The following is a 20,456-nucleotide window of genomic DNA, read 5'->3' as shown; positions in this document are numbered from 1 at the left end:
ATGGCAGAGGAACAAGTAAAGGACTCTCTCTCAGAGAAACACAGGTATCGACTCTGTTTTTACACCATTATTTCAACACTTTCTCTGAAGAACAAGACCAACAACAATGCACTTATTTGTGTTGCTATTGCCTGATCAAATTGTCATTTTTACCAGAGCTGAATATGTGTAATGTTTTAAGTCCTGTACAGCATCAGAATTGTTTCAGCTTGTGTTTATAGAGGAGATAAATCCAAAACTTCATTTAATAAATTTAACATATGCATGTTACAAATTTTGATGTTAAAAAGGATGGAACATATGCGTGTTAAACTTAAAGTGTATAGTTCAGTTAAGGGAATTTTGAAATATATTTGTCTCTCAGATTTGAAGATTATATTAATTTCTATAGATACAAAATAATGTGTTGTTTCTTATATTTCCTCATCTGGTTTCTGTGGTGAGTTTTTTACCCAACAGGTTACATAACAAGGTTTTAGAGGCAAATGTGTTTTTCATGTGTGTCCAGCTCTGTGTCTCTGAAGAGTGACCAGTCAATAGGTTATCCACCAAACCTCAGAGAGAAAACACCATCATCTGCTAAAAGGTATTTTGTGCTTTACATTATTGCTCACACAGGGAATGTAGTTCAGTATTCATCAGGAATTTTTTTTATTATACTTACTCAACAATATGTAAGAATATTTTCATTAAAATGTCCAGAAAACACTAGAACAGTGTTATAATTTTTTCAGACTTGAATTCATCTTAATGTTTTCAACCATAGTCATGATAAAGAGAAATATATGTCCATAAAACATGTCCTTATGGTTTGTAACTTTAAATAATGCATGTGAAAAAAAACTCACATGCATTTGTAAAAGTGGTAAAAATGCCTCTTTGTCATGGTGATTTTAAAATAAAGAGACAGGATTCATCTGCAGCATCCACAGTCTAAATAAAAATACAAAAGATCAGTTAAAGATCAAAGCAAAAACAAAACAAAAAAAATAATACCGTGAGCATCGCTCAAAACTTCGGGCTGCTGAGAGAATTTGGCGAAAAACTAAAAATCCTGAACAGCTCATAACATACCAAACTCTTCTGTCTTCTTTCGCGGCTGAGGTTACTTCTGCAAAGCAGACATACTTCCGTCAGAAAGTCAACAGTGCCACCAATCCTCGCTTGCTTTTTTAAAACATCTTTCTCCCTCCTCTATCCTCCTCCTCCACCCGCATGCTCCACACTCACTACTGATGACTTTGCTACATTCTTTTGCACCAAAACTGCAAAAATCAGTGCTCAATTTGCTGCACCTACAACAAACACACAAGATACACCACCAACACCACACACACGCACCTCTTTTTCCCAGCTCTCTGAGTCTGAGGTGTCCAATCTCGTGCTATCAAGCCATGCAACCACCTGTCCGCTTGATCCCATTCCCTCTCATCTCTTGCAAGCCATTTCTCCTGCAGTCATACCAACACTGACTCACATAATTAACACATCTCTTGACTCTGGTCTATTCCCTACTTCATTTAAGCAGGCTAGGGTAACCCCACTGCTAAAGAAACCCAACCTGGATCAAACGATACTTGAAAACTACAGACCGGTATCCCTGCTTCCATTCATGGCCAAGATTTTGGAGAAAGTAGTGTTCAATCAGGTCCTGGCCTTTCTTACTCAAAACAACCTCATGGACAATAAGCAATCTGGCTTTAAGAAAGGCCACTCAACTGAGACTGCCCTGCTCTCGGTCGTGGAGGATCTCTGACTGGCTAAAGCAGACTCTAAATCATCTGTCCTCATCTTGCTGGATTTATCAGCTGCTTTTGACGCTGTAAACCACCAGATCCTGCTATCTACGCTGGAGTCACTGGGCGTCGCAGGCACTGTTATTCAATGATTCAGTTCTTATCTCTTGGACAGGTCATTCAGGGTGTCGTGGATGGGAGAGGTGTCCAACCTACAGCATCTAAACACTGGGGTACCTCAGGGCTCTGTTCTTGGGCCACTTCTCTTCTCTATCTACACGGCATCTTTAGGAACAGTCATCCAGAAACATGGATTTTCCTACCACTGCTATGCTGATGATACCCAGCTATACCTCTCTTTTCACCCCGATGATCCCTCGGTTCCAGCTCGCATTTCAGCCTGCCTGTCAGACATTTCACACTGGATGAAAGATCATCATCTTCAGCTTAACCTCGCGAAAACGGAAATGCTTGAAGTTTCTGCCAACCCGACTCTTCACCATAACTTCTCAATCCAGATGGATGGAGCAACCATTACTGCATCCAAAATAATAAAAAGCCTTGGAGTTACGATTGATGACCAACTAAACTTCTCTGACCACATTTCTAGAACTGCTCGATCTTGCAGATTCGCACTCTATAACATCAGAAAGGTCCGACCCTTCCTTATCTGAACATGCGGCTCAACTCATTGTTCAAGCTCTTGTTCTCTCCAAACTGGATTATTGCAACTCTCTACTAGCCGGGCTTCCAGCTAATTCCATCAAACCTCTTCAGCTGCTTCAGAACGCAGCAGCACGAGTGGTCTTTGATGAACCCAAAAGAGCACATGTCACTCCGCTACTCACCCGTTTGCACTGGCTGCCAGTTGCTGCTCGCATCAAATTCAAAGCTCTGATGTTCGCTTACAAAGTGACCTCTGGCTCTGCTCCTTCGTATCTGCTCTCACTTCTGCAGATATATGTGCCCTCCAGAAACTTGCGTTCTGTGAATGAACGTCGCCTCGTTGTTCCATCCCTAAGAGGGAAGAAATCACTTTCCCGAACTCTCGCATTCAATCTGCCCAGTTGGTGGAATGAACTCCCTAACTACATCAGAACAGCAGAGTCACTTGCTGTCTTCAAGAAACGACTAAAAACGCAACTGTTTAGTCTCCACTTTCCCTCCTAATCTTAACTGCCTCTCTGGCTATACCACTAACTGTGCTCTCTCTCTCTCTCTCTCTCTCTCACAAAAAAAAACAAACAAAAAAATTACTAATGCTTTGCTTCTTACACTTTACACACCTGAAACTTGTCTATAGCACTTTTTCACTGCTGCTCTTATAGTTGTGTAAATTGCTTTCTTGTCCTCATTTGTAAGTCGCTTAGGATAAAAGCGTCTGCTAAATGACTAAATGTAAATGTAAATAATAGATAAATCTGTGTGGAGCTTGCATGTTCACCTCGTGTTGGCATGGGTTTCCTCCAGGTGCTCCGGTTTCCCCCACAGTCCAAAGACATGTGGTACAGGTGAGTTAGGAAAGCTAAAATGGTCATAGTGTATGTATGTGTGTGAGTAAGTGTTTATGGATGTTTTCCAGTAATAGGTTGCAGCTGGAAGGGCATCCGCTGCGTAAAACATATGCTGGATCACTTCAATTTAGAATGAGTGCAGATCTGAGCACAAAAACTTACGACAAGGTTCACTTTTGATTTATGAAACATTCATATGCAGACAATCCCATCATATGGATGATCGTATGTTGATAAACGTGCCATCGGAAAACAGTCATAATTTGAATAAGCTAATTTGTAGCTGTGTGAACATAAAAAAAAACATCTCTAAATGTAAGATGCTCAAAGTTCAATGCAAAGGGAGACCTTGGCTTTTACAGTTAGCTTAAAAAAGCCTACAGCGAACGAATTTGGGGACTAAAAAAATACATCCGGGCTAGTGAGATCACAAGGGTTTCCAGTTTCGTGCCTTCACCACGTGCACACACCCTGCGCAGTGAAGGGGCGTGGCCAGAGGCGATGTTATAGCAGAGAAAGGTAAAATGCCGTCCAAACGCTGCTATTTCCACAGAGCTTCTTCTGTTTCTGTATTTGGGCTTTCTAAGGACACAACACAAAGACAGAAGTGCTTACAATTTAATTTTAATTATATATTCCAGAGAATTATAAAAATATATAGCTAGCAACTACATGCACAGTTTCTAGCGTCTACGGTATGTTGTAGCGAGGATGTAAACAAGAATATAAACAATGGGACATGCTGTTTGGCACCAATAACAATTTAGCTACAAAAATTATATTTATAAGTCAAACGCCTGTAAACACCCACAATCTTCAGCAGCACTGCAGCGTCTCTCTATGCGGACACTTTCCCTTTGTTCTACATCTTAAAAAACTCACAGAAGATATGAGAACATTTTATATTACTTACACATGCTATCACGAATATTTGTGAAAGACATTTAGGTGTTGATGCTCCTTTACCTCTGGTGTGTTTGTGTCTTCAGTGTGAGATCAGGATCATGTGTGTCCAGCTCTGTGTCTCCGAAGAGTGACTGGTCAATAGGTTGTCCACCACACCTTAGAGAGAAAACATCATCATCTGCTAAAAGGTATTTTGTGTTTTACATTAGTGCTCACACACTGACTTTTCTGAACATATTGTTTGAACCAACAACTCAGTAAAGAGAGTCATTCCTGAATGAATCATTTATTTGAAAAAATCAAATGACTCCATGCATTTGGTGACTCGTTAAGACATTTACAGACACTAAGGTCCCATTTGTCAGGTCTTAATGACCAATTCATTTCAGACCTGGATGAATTTTTATTATTTATAAAACATAATATTTGTTTTGAAAATATTTATTAATGTACATGCTATTTGCTAGGGACATATACATTAATCATAGATTAAACTGAAATTACAGCTATCCCATGCATGTACTGTACCTTTTTTATTATGAGCACCACAGAGCATTCATTATTTTCAGTGGTTGCAAGATATATCTGTATTTGTTTGTCTCTAAATGTATTATTACAGTAGTTTTATCTGTTAACAGTGTTGAATATGAGTTAGCAGATTCAGGAGACGAGACTCACAGGAGACACAAGAGCTTCACAGACAATCTCCAGTCAATCTTCCAGGTGGGAAAAACTCATTTTGAGTCATAAGTCACTGAAATAACTCACTGAAAATCTCTAAAATAAAATAATTAGATGATAAAATCCCAGCCCCCCACATGCTCCCAATTCACGCCAAATAATCTTTTTTAGCACTTTGTTTGTGCAGATTTTTTTAGATAAAAATTATATATAAAAAAAAATTGAGAAATTTTTGATTCGTCGCACAGCACCACGCTTATTAAATGACAGCTCGAAGAATCAAAATGGCAGACAGATGCTAAATAGCACCGCCATGAATGACGCCATCGCTGATCACTCATAATTCAGTGTGTAAGACTTTAAATACTGAAACCACACAAGCAAAACTTCTACTGGCACAAATATATATATATATATATATATATATATATATATATATATATATATATATATCAATATATACCTATTTTACTCAGAATAGCTGATTTTAGTCTGACAATAGGCTGTTTGGTATTTTCCAAAATGTAGATATAAAATATATAGCTTTAATGGATGAAGGTAAAAATAAAAGACTTTACAGCACCTCACAGCAAGAAGGTTGCTGGTTCGAGCCTCGGCTGGGTCAGTTGGCATTTCTGTGTGGAGTTTGAATGTTCTCTGCGTTCGCGTGGGTTTCCTCCGGGTGCTCCGGTTTCCCCCACAGTCCAAAGACATGTGGTACAGGTGAGTACTCTTGCGTAATGGGTAAGCTAAAATTGTCTGTAGTGTGTGTGGATAAGGCATCCACTGCATAAAACAATTGCTGGATAAGTTGGTGGTTCATTCCGCTGTGGTGACCCTGAAAAGAAAATGAATGAATGAATTTGATTATTATAATAATAAATTAACATGAAATTAAATGATAATATATAGATTTTTTTTAAATACTAGGTATATATGTAATAAAGTGTTTCTTGGACATTAATCCAGCATATTAGAATATTTTCTGAATGATTCTGAGACATTAGCCGCATTTCCACTATCGGGCCAGTGCGAGCCAGGGCTTTAATCGGGCCAGGCCGGGCCAATAGCCCAGGAGGTTGAGAAATGAGGCCGAAATCATGTCACGTTTCCACTGTGGGGCTAGTTGCTCGCAGCGCGTCACACAAACTCCGCCCCCAGAACGTCCCCCGAATCAAACGTCACACAACCCGTCACACAACCTGCCCACTTCAGCGGGAACAAAAAACTCAAATTATAACCACAAACACAACCTGGCATCACTACGAGAGCTGGAAGATGGAGAACACCGAAGCGATTGCTTTTTTACTGTTTGTGGTCTGTTGGTGTAAGGCCAGACAGCGATCCCTGGATAAGGACATTCGAGTTCGGCGGCATTTACTTCGAACACAGATTTTGGCTGCTATGCATTTTTTCTTCTTCTTAGTGAGTTGATCAAGCGCGATAGCAAAACAAATGTAAGGGAAGAAAGCATCTTGTCTCCTCTTTACCTGACAGGAAAACTCCGCCTTTGTATGTAACCCTGCCCCGAAGCCCCAGTTGGCCCTCCTTGGCCCAAGGTATTCGGCGGCCCGTAAAAGGCCGGACGCTGGCCCCAAGAAAGCCCCGCTTTGGCCCGATTACGCCCCGGAAGTGATAGTGGAAACGCGACTGGCCTTGGCTCGCCCTGGCTCGCTCGCTTTAGGCGCGATAGTGGAAACGCGGCTATTGAACACACCTATGAGTTGAATTGTTGCTAAGCTCTGTTTAAAAAGCCACTAAATGTCACTAGATGACGCCATGCGTAAATTTGCAAATATGAATCTGTTTTTTAAATCTATGATTTATTTACGAGTTGGCCTGCTCATTCAGTCATGATAGATAATGGTAAACAAACTTGACTTGCTGTCTCCTATGAGTGTTTTTAAAGGGGTGATCCACAGTGTATTTTTAAGGCTTGATTGTGTTTATAAAATGCAAAGCAATGTTTGCTCATGCTTCACTTGTAGAAAATCACGCTATTTGTTTATAAATCTTACTTAGATTATATACAGCTACTCAGCTAACATGAAAACGATTGTCATATTTCCTAGTTCCTCTGAAAGGCCCGCCCTCAAGAGGCTCGGATTGGTCTGCTAACATAATGTGCTGTGATTCGTGGATTGGCTCTATGTCACCATGTAACACCCCTACAAGCGCACACTTTGTGCTGTGTAAACAGTAGCTGTTAGCCGTATCAGTTTGCCTGAATCAGAAAGAAAATAAAGGGCACACAGCTGAGCCTCACTCCTGCTCTCTAAAATAAAATCTGACAAGTGTGTTTCACATATATTCAGATTAAGCATGTGTAAGTAATATAAAACATTCTCATATCTTTTGCTTGTTTGTTATTTGAGATGTAGAACACAGGGAAATCGTCCGCATAGAGAGAAACTGCAGTGCTGCTGAAGATTGTGGGTGTTTACAGTGGTTTGACTGATAAATATGAATTTGTAGCTAAGTTGTTAGTGGTGCCAAACAGCATTTCCCATTGTTTATATTCTTGTTTACATCCTCGCTACAACATACCGTGAACGCTAGAAACTGTTCATCAATTTTAACAAATAAAATACTTTTAGGTTGTGGCTCACAATCCACGGCTTCAGCGATTGGAGAAGTTCTTAGCCGCCTCCAGCTCTGAACTTTAAGTGATTCTGGAAAGAAACTGGAAGCCTTTTGTGATCTCATTAGCCCGGATGTATTTTTTTTTTGTAGTCCCCAAATTTGTTCGCTGTAGGCTTTGCTAAGCTAATTTGGTCTCTCTTTGCATTGAAATTTGAGCATTTTACATTCAGAGATGTGTTTTATATTCACACAGCTACATTACACATCAACTAAAGTTTTAAAAATTATATCGTAGTGGACCACCTCTTTAAGAGAAATTAGCCATTAGAAGGAGGACAAGGGGAGGTGGTGGTGTAACCCACCTATCAAGTTAATTTAACTGAAAAGGGGAAAAATATCTACTGGGTCTGAGCTTTCCAAATTGTGTATGAATTTACAACACAATTTACTTAGAATCTCGGGTTTGGGATATCTCACACCCACAAAACAAGATATTTATAAATGGTGTGGCTAAATTTGCATATTACTCATATTATAATCTCCAACTGCTCACATAAAAATAAATACCCAGACACAAAATACTTTTGAGTTTGCTGTATTGCAATATTCTGTTCCGTATCTGAACTGCTTTTCAGCCCTGATGAAAATGTAATCAGGTATTCAAAACAAACAAACTTAAATAAAATACAATATGATGTTCACAGCAATTCAGCTCTTTTTGAGAAAATAAATAAATAAATCAATCAAACTATACAGAAGGAGGAAATACAGTTTAACAGTCTAAATGTCCCAATTTCAATATGTAAAAACTTCAGTCTTGTATGTAATGTAAAACGTAGTTCAATGAATGTGAATCAGTGTATGTGTTCCTACGGAAATCCTCGACAATTGAATGATGACATGCGTCCATCCAAATTGGCAGGAATCCTCAGAGTGAATGCAACGAGTCTCTCCCCTTGCCTGCACGAGTCCAATGCGGCTGCGGCACGATGGAACAGTCCAGTGTCAGTAAGCTAATGCAGCAAAACAATTTCAGTCACACTAACTTCACATAACATTGTTAACTTCATCTAAGAGCATTTTCACAAAACAGTTTACAACATGTTCAAAATATATACATATAAAACAGAGTAAAACACATTTAACATGGTAAATGTGTACATTTACTCCGATCCATGAACAGTATGCATCATCCATACAATATAACTTAACAATTAGAAAAATAAAATAAATATGCAGGAAATCCGAATGCATATGACTTACCTATAATGCAGCAAAACAATTTGGGACATGAATTTTATGAAGGATTGGCAGGATGGATTAATTTAGAAGACAGCCAAAACGTGTCTCTCCTATCTTCATCACAAGCTGGCGTGCAAGTGGCGTCAGTCACCCTTGACCTAAATTCCGTTTTTTTAGAAATTAACTTCTTAATATAAAAATATACATCTATTATTTATTTTTCATGCCCAACTGTTGTGCATCAAGTAAGGTAAGTAAATAAAATATATAAATACATATATTCTAACAAACAAAAATAGAATCAGAAACTCTTAATTACGTATCAAAAAAATAAAACAATAGTTAATACTCAATTATTTGAGTGGGTTACAGTGGGATGCTAAAAAAAATTCTCAGCTGACATAGTGCATTGACTGCTGCTCATATACCCATGGGATTATCATTGACAAGCCAGAATGATTAGCCTCCTCCTGAATCTACGTTGTGAAGTTCATATAAAGAAGTGGTGAAGAGGGCATGGTCCAGTGACGTCTGCAGTGGAAGTCACTATGATTTATATACACTCAACTGCCACTTTATTAGGTACGCCTGTCCAACTGCTTGTTAAATCAAATTTTTTATAATCATCCAATCACATGACAGCAACTCATGTAGACATGGTCAAGACAATCTGCTGCAGTTCAAAGCGAGCATCAGAATGGGGAAGAAAGGTGATTTAAGTGACTTTGAACATGGCATGGTTGTTGGTGCCAGACGGGCTGCTCTGAGTATTTTAGAAACTGTTGATCTACTGGGATTTTCATGCACAACCAGTTATGTAGGCGCAATTGCTTTGTTGAAGCCAGAGGTCAGAGGAGAATGGTCAGACTGGTTTGAGTAGCTAGAAAGGCAACAGTAACTTAAATAACCACTTGTTACAACAGAGGTATGCAGAAGAGCATCTCTGAACGCACAAAATTTGTGGTGTGTGGGGGATATTTTCTTGGCACACTTTGAGCCCATTTGTACCAAATGAGCATTATGTCAACGACACAGCCTACCTGAGTTTTGTTGCTGACCTTAATGACCACAGTGGGCCCATCTTTGAATGCCTCACGTGGGTATTCGGTCCAGAAATTGCTGTTTTAAAATAAAATTGCTAAGTCATTTGCAGTCAGTATGTAGAGGGGTGATCTGCTCAGACTGTAGGTAGGACAGACTGCGGCATGAGAACTGAGCCGTCTGTGAGTGCTTTGAAAACGGATGGTGTCTAAGCATCACCCACTGCTTGTAGCAAAAACGGTACATTAGAGTCTTCAAAATCTCTAGTAACACCAAAAAAGTTGCTAGATTTGTTGCTAGTCATTAAAATAAATGTTGTTAAAGAGGTCTGAGGAGTTGCTAAATATAGCAAAAAAGTTACTAAGTTGGCAACACTGTTCACATGTGTATAAATTTGTCTATGTGTTTTTGATGACTCGTCTGGTTTGGGCTAATCTTAGATGTCTATTAGATTTTCACGGACAGCCCAAATTTAGCCTTGTTTTTAGCCAAGCTGTCTTTGTTTAGATGTTTATTAGATTATGGTTACCACATCTAAAGCCACTGTTCAGATGTATTTGTCCTCAAACTGCTCCTGTCTGTTAGACTAGTTTCTTACAAATGCCATCCAGTGAAATGTTTGGTTAAATACTGTTCTTCTCTTTTTTTCAATCATAGAATCTTGAGAGCAAAATAAACACATTTCTGAAGAATGAACTGCAGAAGTTTAAGAAAATCCTACAAGAAGAAAACAGACAAGACTTTGTAAAGGATTTTAATGAGAACAGATGTTGTATCACAGAAGCAGCTCTTGATCTCACACTCTTCTTCCTGAGAGAGATGAAGCAAGATGAAGCTGCTGATACTCTCGTGGGTAAGAGACTCATGGCCATCTTTCAGACTGACGCTTACAAATATCCTAAACAGTCAGTTTGTAATTAAAACAAAGAATATTATATATCAGATTTTTAAAATGGGTTTCCATAAACATGCTTTCATGCAACCTTTCCTTTTTTATTGAGAACAAATAAACTGTACATCTTTATGATTCACACATCAGAAATAACATAACTGGCATCATAAATAACTCTCTTATTAAACAACTCAATAAACAACAGTCTTATCTCTAGTCACAAGTTCCTGAAGCAGTCCTCAAAACTGTGATAGATATGTGGTCCTTAGTGCACAAATGGCTATCCATAGAGCAGTGGTTCTCAATCTTTTTTTACCAAGTACCACCCCAGAAAAAAATTGTCTCTCCAATGGCTCGTTTCTACTGAGTGGGGACAAAAAAACTTTTACAAACAGAAAAATGCCCTATTACCATTGAAACGTACAACAAACTTTGTGTATTGTTTAATCCCCCAAAATGGTACATCAAAACAACTCCCAGAAGCATATATAACATTTTTGTTACGTACGTAACCCTCGTTTCCTGAAGGAGGGAACGAAGATGCTTATGTTGAGTTGATCGACTAGGGGATTCGCTTAGAAGCACCAATCACTCTAATCTGTATAAAATGGGCCAATAGAATGCATATGAAATTGGTAAGTGCAGCTCACACAGGTGCAGCCACTGCACAATTAGGAGTATAAACGCTGCCTTGAGAGGAAGCGCATAATATTACTCGCTTCAGAACAGACAGGCCTAGCATTCTGCTGTGGATTCAGCTCTTGTGACAGGGGGACATAAATGTCTCTGTTCCCTCCTTCAGAGAATGAGAGTTACGTACCTAACCAAGATGTTCCCCCTCAGTCAATCCCTATGAGTTTATGTTGAGTTGACCGAATAGGGCAAAATATCTTGTGTCACAGGGTGCCAAGTGCCGTGTGAGTAGCGTGAACATCAAAGCACCACTAAAGTCATAACCATCCAATGTCCCTGGCCCTAATTACCTTAATAGGGAAAATAGCTTGGGAAGTCACACTCCCCAATCATGTCTCGCAATTTGTGCTAGGGCTTACCTAGAATACGACAGTACATTGGGAAAGTGTGCCAGTCCCGAAGGGGAAGGACGCTGCGGAGATCAGTGCTACCCTAATGGGGAGACCTGTGATGAATTGAATATGGGCTCATCCTAGGTAGGGGTTAGCTTGGTAGGGAAGACACGGTCCACCTGTGGATCACACCGTGGTCTAGTAATGCATATGGGGTATGGGGCACTGTTTCCCAGTACAAGGGATGACCAGTGGGCATACAAACAACGTAATGGGCCTGCACCTGACCACCGAGTCCAATGGAGATGGCCTTGGAGGAACTGGATTAGGGAGCGTGGTGCAGCAAGCATTTTTGACACTGAGCTTAGTTTTCTGCTGTATGACTGGTGTTACCCAACACCCGCAAAGAAACCGGCTCCACTCACAGGTTATAGAATTTCATGAATGTGTTAGGTGTTGCCCTGCCTGCAGCTCTACAGATGTCTGTTAGAGAGGTGCCGCATGCTAACTCCTAGGAGGAGGCGACACCCCTAGTAGAGTATGCTCTCACCCCTGGGGAACACGGCTCACCTTGAGTATTGTACGCAAGGGCGATGGCATCCACTATCCAGTGGGCCAACCTATGTTTAGATATGGCACTTCCCTTTTGCCGACCTGGAAAACAGACAAAGAGCTGCTCAGAAAATCTTATGCTCTGAGTGCGGCCCATGTACACGCACAATACTCAGACAGAACACAGGAGCGAGATGGCTGGTTCTGCCTCCTCCAGGAGCAGTGCTTGCAGGTTGACTAATTGGTCATTCTAATTGGACTAATCATTCTCCTGTGGTAGGCACCATTCTTCTGGTACCACAAACTGCCGTGAAAGCATGTAGGCTGCACGGTTGAGCTTACCCAGGATTGTACACATCTGTCATTGTCCCAATGAGCCACTATGCCAGGCTGAGCAGTGCTAACTAGGATGACAGAGCCAGTGCCTGTGACACTATCAGATCAACCATCGACGCACCAGCGGTGGGGCAGCTCAAGGTGGGATTACCCACTTCGGAAAGCAGCACGTCCAGAGGAAGGGTATGTAAGCATGTTGCCATGCTCTCCTGCTCCCAGCATCTCGAAAGGGTGCTGGAGGCGCGAGAGGAAGGAGCCCGTCCTCCAACCCAACCTCCTGGCCAAAGGCGAAGAGTTGTGTAGAGGCTGCAAGCTGGAACGCAGTGCTTCTCACGCTCACAGCACTCAGGGGTTCACTCCCAGTGGGAAAGAAACTGCCTGCATGTTGGTGTGGCGGATCAGAGCATGCAGGCAGACGTCCTCAGTGGGAGCAGTCAGTGTGGACGTAACCAGAGGTTTAGAAGCCCCCTTTGACCACCAGCACATGCTCACTGCACTCGACTGCTCCTACACCTTTGAGAACTACTGGGTCAAGAACCCAAAGATGATACTGAGGTGGCGTTTCCAGACCACCAGAGTGGCCATCACTCTCCCCAAAGCATGGATGGCTGATTTGGGGGTGAGAGCATAGTCAAAAGCCATTCTGTGCCGTGCAAGATTGCAGGGAGAGATCACCCTGGTGCAGTTCAGCCTGGACCCCTGGTGGCAGTGTAGTATTTGACCAAGGTGGGCAGAAAACCTATACACCATGGGCGGGAGTTGTGGTTCGCTCCATCGGGCAGGGTGCAACATAGACAAAATTGACCATAATTGCTACCCACCTGAAGAGCGGACACATACCCCTGGCCACTCTGCCATCGAAGGCAATAAGCGGGGGATCTCCAGTTCATCTATCCAGAAGAGTGCAGCCATTATAACTGAATCGAGCTGGGGCAGTGAACACCACAACGGGTGTGCCGCCCCATGTTTGCTGGAGTCATTGAACGAGTGCACGGCCACCCCAAAGGACATACTGTACACTTGCCCAAAGCCTGGACGGTTTGTGCTGATGAGGAGGGGGAAAGCCATGGGGGTTATCTGGTGGCTTCACCTCAGACTGCCCTAAGTGCTTCCTGCAGTGTGGAATGCAACAAAGGATGCTCGCATTAAAAAAACGCAAGCCACAATTAAGCACCACCACAGTCATGCCCACACAGTGTGAGCATAAGCTGCTCGCGAATACTGCACTGCACGCTGAAGCCAGACATGCAACACCACGATCACATCCATCACCAGCAAAAGGAAACCACTGCATCTCAGAAATACCTGGCTGGCATGATCGTCTTTAGAAATACGCATTTACCAGCTTTTTTGCTCCCATAGGACTGCACTTTTTGTGACTAACTCCAAAGGAGTTTTCAGACAAATTCCAGCAAGTGCCCAGGGACAGGAGAGAAGCCCAATTCGACCACTTCTGAATGCACTCTGTCTCGCACTGGAATTCAGCCTGCCCTTGAATTAGAAGCTGCTAACCCTTCAAGAGACATGTTGGTTCTAAAGTGAAAGTCTAAGGAGCTTACTTTCAAGGCATTCTTTATACTCCTAATTGCAGAGTGGCTACACTTGTGAGAGCTGCACTCGCCAATTTCCTATGCATTCCATTGGCCTGTTTTATACAAATAAGAGTGATTGGTGCTTCTAAGCGAATCCCCTGGTTGATCAACTCTACATAAACTTGTAGTGATCGACTGAGGGGGAACCACATAAACATACAAATTAGACTGATAAAAGTATATTCTTCAAACACCATCACAAACTGTTCATTTTGTCAGTACTCACACTTCTTCTATACCACCACTACTAATGCATTTATCCATGTTTTGTTTGTTTGTTTTGCTCTTGTGTTTAGATGAGTTGTTCTTCATTAATCAGTTAAAAAGCAGCCTGAAACAGAAATATCAAAGTGTGTTTGAAGGAATTGCTCAGCAAGGAGACTCCACACTTCTGAATAACATCTACACAGATCTCTATATCACCCAGGGTGCGAGTAAACTGGTCAATACTGAACATGAGATAAGACAGATTGAAGCTGTTTCCAGACAACATCAATCGCTAGAGATACAGGTTGAATGCAAACATTTGTTTGAAGCACCTGAACAAGACAAGCAGATCAGAACTGTGCTGACAAAAGGAGTTGCTGGCATCGGAAAATCAGTCTCTGTGCAAAAGTTTGTTCTGGATTGGGCTGAAAGAAAAGAAAATCAAGACATCAGCTTCATATTTCCCCTTCCATTCAGAGAGATGAACTTAAAGGAGAAAGAAAAACAAAGTTTAAAAGACCTCATAACTCAGTTTTTCCCAGAGACCAAAGGACTGAACCTTACAAGAAGCACAAAATTTAAAGTCCTGTTCATTCTTGATGGATTGGATGAATGTCGTCTTCCTCTGAACTTTGCTGGTAATGAGATTTGTCGTGATGTATCTTCAGCAGTCTCTCTGGATGTTCTCCTGACGAACCTCATCAAGGGAAATCTGCTTCCTTTTGCTCTCATCTGGATCACCAGCAGACCCGCAGCTGCCAGTAAGATTCCTGCTGACTGTATCGACCGGCTGACAGAGATACGAGGATTCAATGATGCTCAAAAGGAGGAGTACTTCAAAAAGAAACTAACAGATCAGAAACAGTCCAGAAAAATCATTGATCACATTAAACAGTCAAAGAGTCTCTTTATTATGTGCCACATCCCAGTCTTCTGCTGGATTTCAGCCACTGTTCTCCAGAACATTTTAAAGGAGAACAGAAATACTGAACTGAAACACAGGGCTAATGCTGAAACACTGCAGGAATCTCCCAAGACTCTGACACAGATGTACACACACTTTCTCCACTTTCAGATTCAGCAGAGCAGAAAAAAGTATGATGGAGAAAACACACCAGATGTTTCCTGGGATCAAAACCTCATCCTTTCACTGGGGAAACTGGCCTTCCAGCAGCTGGAAAGAAACAATGTGATCTTCTATGAGAGCGATCTAAAAGACTGTGGCATTGATGTCTATAAGGCATCGGTGTACTCAGGCATGTGTACCCAGATCTTTAAGGAGGAGACAGGAATCATTCTTGGTACCATGTACTGCTTTCTTCACTTGAGTCTCCAAGAGTTTATTGCAGCCCTTTATCAACATCTGTTTCTAGACATCAACAAGAATCATGCATCTATTTTTAAACAGAAAAGCAAAAATAAAAGCATGATTAATTTCCTGAAGACTGCAGTGGACAAAGCTCTGGAAAGTGAGAATGGACATCTGGACCTTTACCTTCGCTTCCTTCTCGGTCTGTCACTCCAGTCCAATCGACAACTCTTACGAGGTCTGTTGACGCAGCAGGATGACAGAGACCAGAGCAAAGAGGAAATAATTTCATACATCAAGAAGAAACTTGAAGCGAATCTGTCTCCAGAGAGATCCATCAATCTGTTCTACTGTCTGAATGAACTGAACGACCAAACTCTGCTGAAAGAGATTCAGTCTCACCTCAGTAGAGGAAGTCTGTCATCTGCTCGCCTTTCACCTGCCCAGTGGTCTGCTGTGGTCTTTGTGTTGTTGACCTCAGAGGAGGAGCTGGAGGAGTTTGAGCTACAGAAATTCCAGAAATCAGATGAGTGTCTCATCAGACTATCAGCAGTCATCAAAACCTCCAAAAGAGCTCTGTAAGTCAAAGTCCTTATTTCATCTAAGAAATAATTAATACTTCCTTCTAAATAATAGAGACATTTTAAAATCAGCTTACATGAGTGATTATAAAAAGCTTATACTTTCTATTAAAGTCACTGACAACATTTTAAAATAATTTATAACTCCTAAAACATTTTTTAAAAGATTTTAGAAATGCAGATCTGCTCTCTCTCATTGACTATCATACTGTAAGTTACTTGTTGATTTGCTATGTTGTATATTTTGTGCATAAATTGAGTCTTTTCTAGGAATTATCACAGACATCCCACCTTTTCTCAAGCAGATTCTAAACCAGGGATCTGTTCTTCATACGTAGATTACTCAATTAGCTGGATTTGGTTATTGGTGATTTGACACTATAGATTTGACAGGATAGCTTCATTCTTCAAAACTCATCTGAGAGTTGTTGTCATAGCAACAGGTCTGGTAACTCCAAACTGCTCGGGAGTAGAATTATGTCATATAAACAGGATTAGATTGTTTTCATTCAAAGCAATAGTGGTACGTGCCGAAAGTAAAGTATGTATGGAATGCAGACATTTTCTTACCATAGTAAGAAAGTAACAATTTTAAATAAATAAAACTGTTATGTAATCTTTATATAATAGAAGTTTAAACAGTTCTAAATAAAACTGTAATCTGCAAGTATGGTCAAAGGGGCAGTCCTCCCCAAGGAGCTCAAAGAGAACATTTTGTTATATGGACTTTTTAGATTGACTAATATTTTAAGGTACTGACCCAGCTTTAGTACAATTTCTGGTTGATAACAGACATAGACAATATTCTTGTTTCTTTTTTATTATTTATGGAATAATAATTATGGGAGTCATACACATGTTTTGACAGCTAATATGCCGTTGATTTGATGCTTCACAAAATGCTGCAGACAGTTTTACCAATATCAAAATGCTTTTTTTATTGAAAAATTAATTTAAACAGCCAGTTATGCCTTACGCCACATAATAAAGAAACTTAGGCCTATTATAATACAGAATATCTGCTTTATAATCCTAAATCTAAAATGCTAAATTCTCTTGACACATAAAAGTGTAAAGCCTGCAGCCCACAACAAATGTGGAAAGTTATTACATATTTAACAAACCATTTATTTATTCCTTACATTTAAATAGCACTTTTCTGGACACTCAAAGCGCTTTACATATTTTTTGGGGGGGAGGGAATCTCCTCCACCACCAGTGTTTAGCATCAACCTGGATGATGCGACAGCAGCCATATTGCGCCAGGTCGCACACCAGCTGATTGGTGGAGTGAAGACAGAGTGATGAAGCCAATTATGATTTGGGCATAGTTAGGAGGCCATGATGGGCAATTTTGGAAAGAATGCTGGAGTTAAACCCCTATTCTTTTTCGAAGGACATCCTGGGATTTTTAAGGATTAATGTGGGGTTTAAAGTATCATTAAGCTGTATAAAGTGCACATCAATATACTGGGGCATCAGGACCCACACAGATCGCAGGTTGAGCACCCCCTGCTGGTTTCACTAACACTTCTGGCAGCAACCCAGCTTTCCCATCCAGGCACTGACCAGTGTAGGACTCAAATGGTCCATTGCATGTTCAAAAATTGACGGAGATCTGAGTTGAAAATTAAGAAGTTTTATTTTGAATGCAAGGGGTTAGAGAATACAAATTCTGCGCAGGAGAGGTGTAATATCAATTCAGCTCCTGCCCTATTGGACTATCCTTTATGTTTTATATTGTCTTTCGCACACTATCTAATCCCAACCCTATTGACTTATATGGTGTCGTCTTGACAGTTTGACCATTCAGCAACCAGATGTTCCTCTTTCTGGTATCTTCTCTTGACAGTTGGCCTTGACCGTTGACTAGGTAAATGTTTCAGAGCACGAACACACAGCTCATACATCTCAGAGCTCTCTGCACTTTACATACACCCATACCGATAACAGGATGGGCTGATCCCAGCAACCTGCTACTCTTCTCTATTCTGTGCACATATGGCAGTTAACCCCTCAGAAAAAGAAACCTTTTATGTCTGTATTTATTAGTAAATGTTAACAAAGCCTAACAATACAAAATGCTATCCTTCAATCCCTCTCTTGGCCTCTGAAAAGAGGCCACACCACTTTAATAAACACTTTTAAAATCTCAGAATTCTTGGTCTAATATGTCCAGATGAGCTTGGGTCGAAAACCTCGGTGAGGTAAGACACCCAAGCGGCCCCCTAGTTGGCTTATGGGCAGCCACCACATGTTCACCTGACACATCATATCAGACCATTAAGAAAATTAAAAGCAATAAACACAATCATTACAGTCAAACAATGATGGTCCCTATAAATTCCCTATAAACCAGTGTGCTCAGGCTGGACTGGGCCAAAAACCCCTGTGGGGAAAGGGACCCAGTCGGTCCCCTAATTGACGTTTGGGCAACCACAACATGTCAGCTGAGTCAATCACACTGAAATTATCTAGACTACAAACATTTCAATAATCAAAATTTAAATCTTAACACATTTTCAAACAGCAAATTTCTCAAACATCAATATCTAGAAAACACATAACTTGTGATGAATCAGCATCTGCAAAGAAGCACAGTTATTGGGAAAAAACAATATTTATAAGTCATATTCCTCCTCCTCTTCCTCCTCATCATTATTTCTGGAAGATACCAGCAGAGGCATTGTGTAAGGGGGTGGAGCTCCATCTTTCTTTTCAATTGCTGCTATTATCACTCTGTTACACAATGTTCTGATACACGGGATGCAACAGCATCCACAGGTCACTATTATGGCCACAAATGTAGCTATAGAGATCAAAATTGATGTAAACATGGTTTTTTTATTTTCCAAACACACCGGTCAGCCAATCATCAAATGGGTTAGTTATACCAGAGTGTTCTGCCATTGTTTTAGAAAGGGTTTTTAATCCTTCTAAAGCCCTCGTTACTGATCCATCTGGGGCTGTAATATTGGCAATGAAAGTGCAGCAAAAATCTTTAAAAAAAGACAAGTTCCACCCTTTTCTGCCAGTAGCATATCTAATGCTATTCTGTTTTGTATTGCCATTAATGAGGTTGGGGCCAACTATTTAGATAATCCTTCTACGGCGTCTCTTGTTAAATTTGCCAATGTCATCACATTATAGTGACCATAATTTATTCTATCCACATTTTTACTTGGGGTGACAGGCAATAGGGCTGAAATTATCGGGATATTCTCGAACCCGGCAGCAATTTGGTCTACTAGTTTTGTATTCATCAGGCACTCCTCTCGGGACCCCTATTGAATCTATAGAGGTTGGGGAATTTGTGGTTAAGTCAAACGTTGCGTCCCTTTTCTATCCATACATTTCACAGTAATTAATCCAAGTGGATCAGCCCCTGATACATCCACCCCCATTACTATGTGGTGTAGTATTACTTGCACAAGGCATTTCTCTTAGTCCAAATTTTGCCTCACCACTACAATACTGCCTGTCCATTGGATAATTTGTCCATCCCCCAATTGACATAGTGATTGGATTTTTTGGGGCACTAAAATCTCTTTGGATTTTTCATTTATCCCATTCCCGTTCCATATTCCCTAGTTTCGTTTGACTTGTGGCCCATCTTCCTGTATATCCCACTACTTGATCCTCATGTTTTATTGATGCTGGTTTTCCTTATTGTTCAGTTCTAATCCTCCCTTTATCTTATTTTTCACAGTGTTATTGTGTTAACAGCAAGTAATTTATAATCAATATCAAAGCTACAATAAAAAATGGCAAGCACAGTAAACTTATTCTAACGTATAAACTGAAATGGTTATATTCTGGCCTTTAAATGTCTTTTCAAAATGTGGAGAACTTTATAGAATTCCAACTTGTCCAAACCACACCCCAGCCAGGGTATTGACAATCTGGTGATGTGTAATTTGTCACACCACGTTCTCATGCAGATTAGACTGCTCTCAAAGTCCTCATATGTGGGTAGGTCTCTGGCAAACGTTTTTGTGATCAGGTGGAAAACTATTCTGTCTGCCTCGTGAGTTATAGCACAGTCACCTTTCGATTTCTCTGGGCCTTTACTTTGTCAACCCCATATCTTTCTCTGAATTTTTTTGCTATGCCCGCTCCAAATGCACAGTCTGCATTGACACAATGGGCTACAGCTTCTCCTTTAGGGGCTGTGAATAAATCCCCAGTTTTGTGGACGACCTGCAAAGTTTGTAGGTTACTTTGTGATGGATGAAAATTTTCCCTGTGTGTATGTGTTT

At 40.7% G+C, this 20,456-nt stretch overlaps 1 protein-coding gene across 1 annotated transcript in view; it reads left to right on the top strand.

The window, feature by feature from the left end:
* Positions 1 to 20,456, top strand: part of LOC130221908 (NACHT, LRR and PYD domains-containing protein 4E-like) — a 65,011-nt gene continuing 44,555 nt past the window's right edge. Inside the window, exons 1-6 of the mRNA XM_056454462.1 lie at positions 1 to 44; positions 482 to 586; positions 4,240 to 4,353; positions 4,837 to 4,879; positions 10,361 to 10,556; positions 14,397 to 16,194. Of these exons, the coding sequence (XP_056310437.1) occupies positions 1 to 44; positions 482 to 586; positions 4,240 to 4,353; positions 4,837 to 4,879; positions 10,361 to 10,556; positions 14,397 to 16,194 (2,300 nt within the window). The remainder of the gene's footprint in view (positions 45 to 481; positions 587 to 4,239; positions 4,354 to 4,836; positions 4,880 to 10,360; positions 10,557 to 14,396; positions 16,195 to 20,456) is intronic.

This window comes from Danio aesculapii, chromosome 4, assembly GCF_903798145.1.
Source record: "Danio aesculapii chromosome 4, fDanAes4.1, whole genome shotgun sequence".
NCBI lineage: Eukaryota > Metazoa > Chordata > Actinopteri > Cypriniformes > Danionidae > Danio > Danio aesculapii.
The sequence above is the reverse complement of the archived record's forward strand: the minus strand, read 5'-3'. Positions and strand labels throughout refer to the sequence as shown.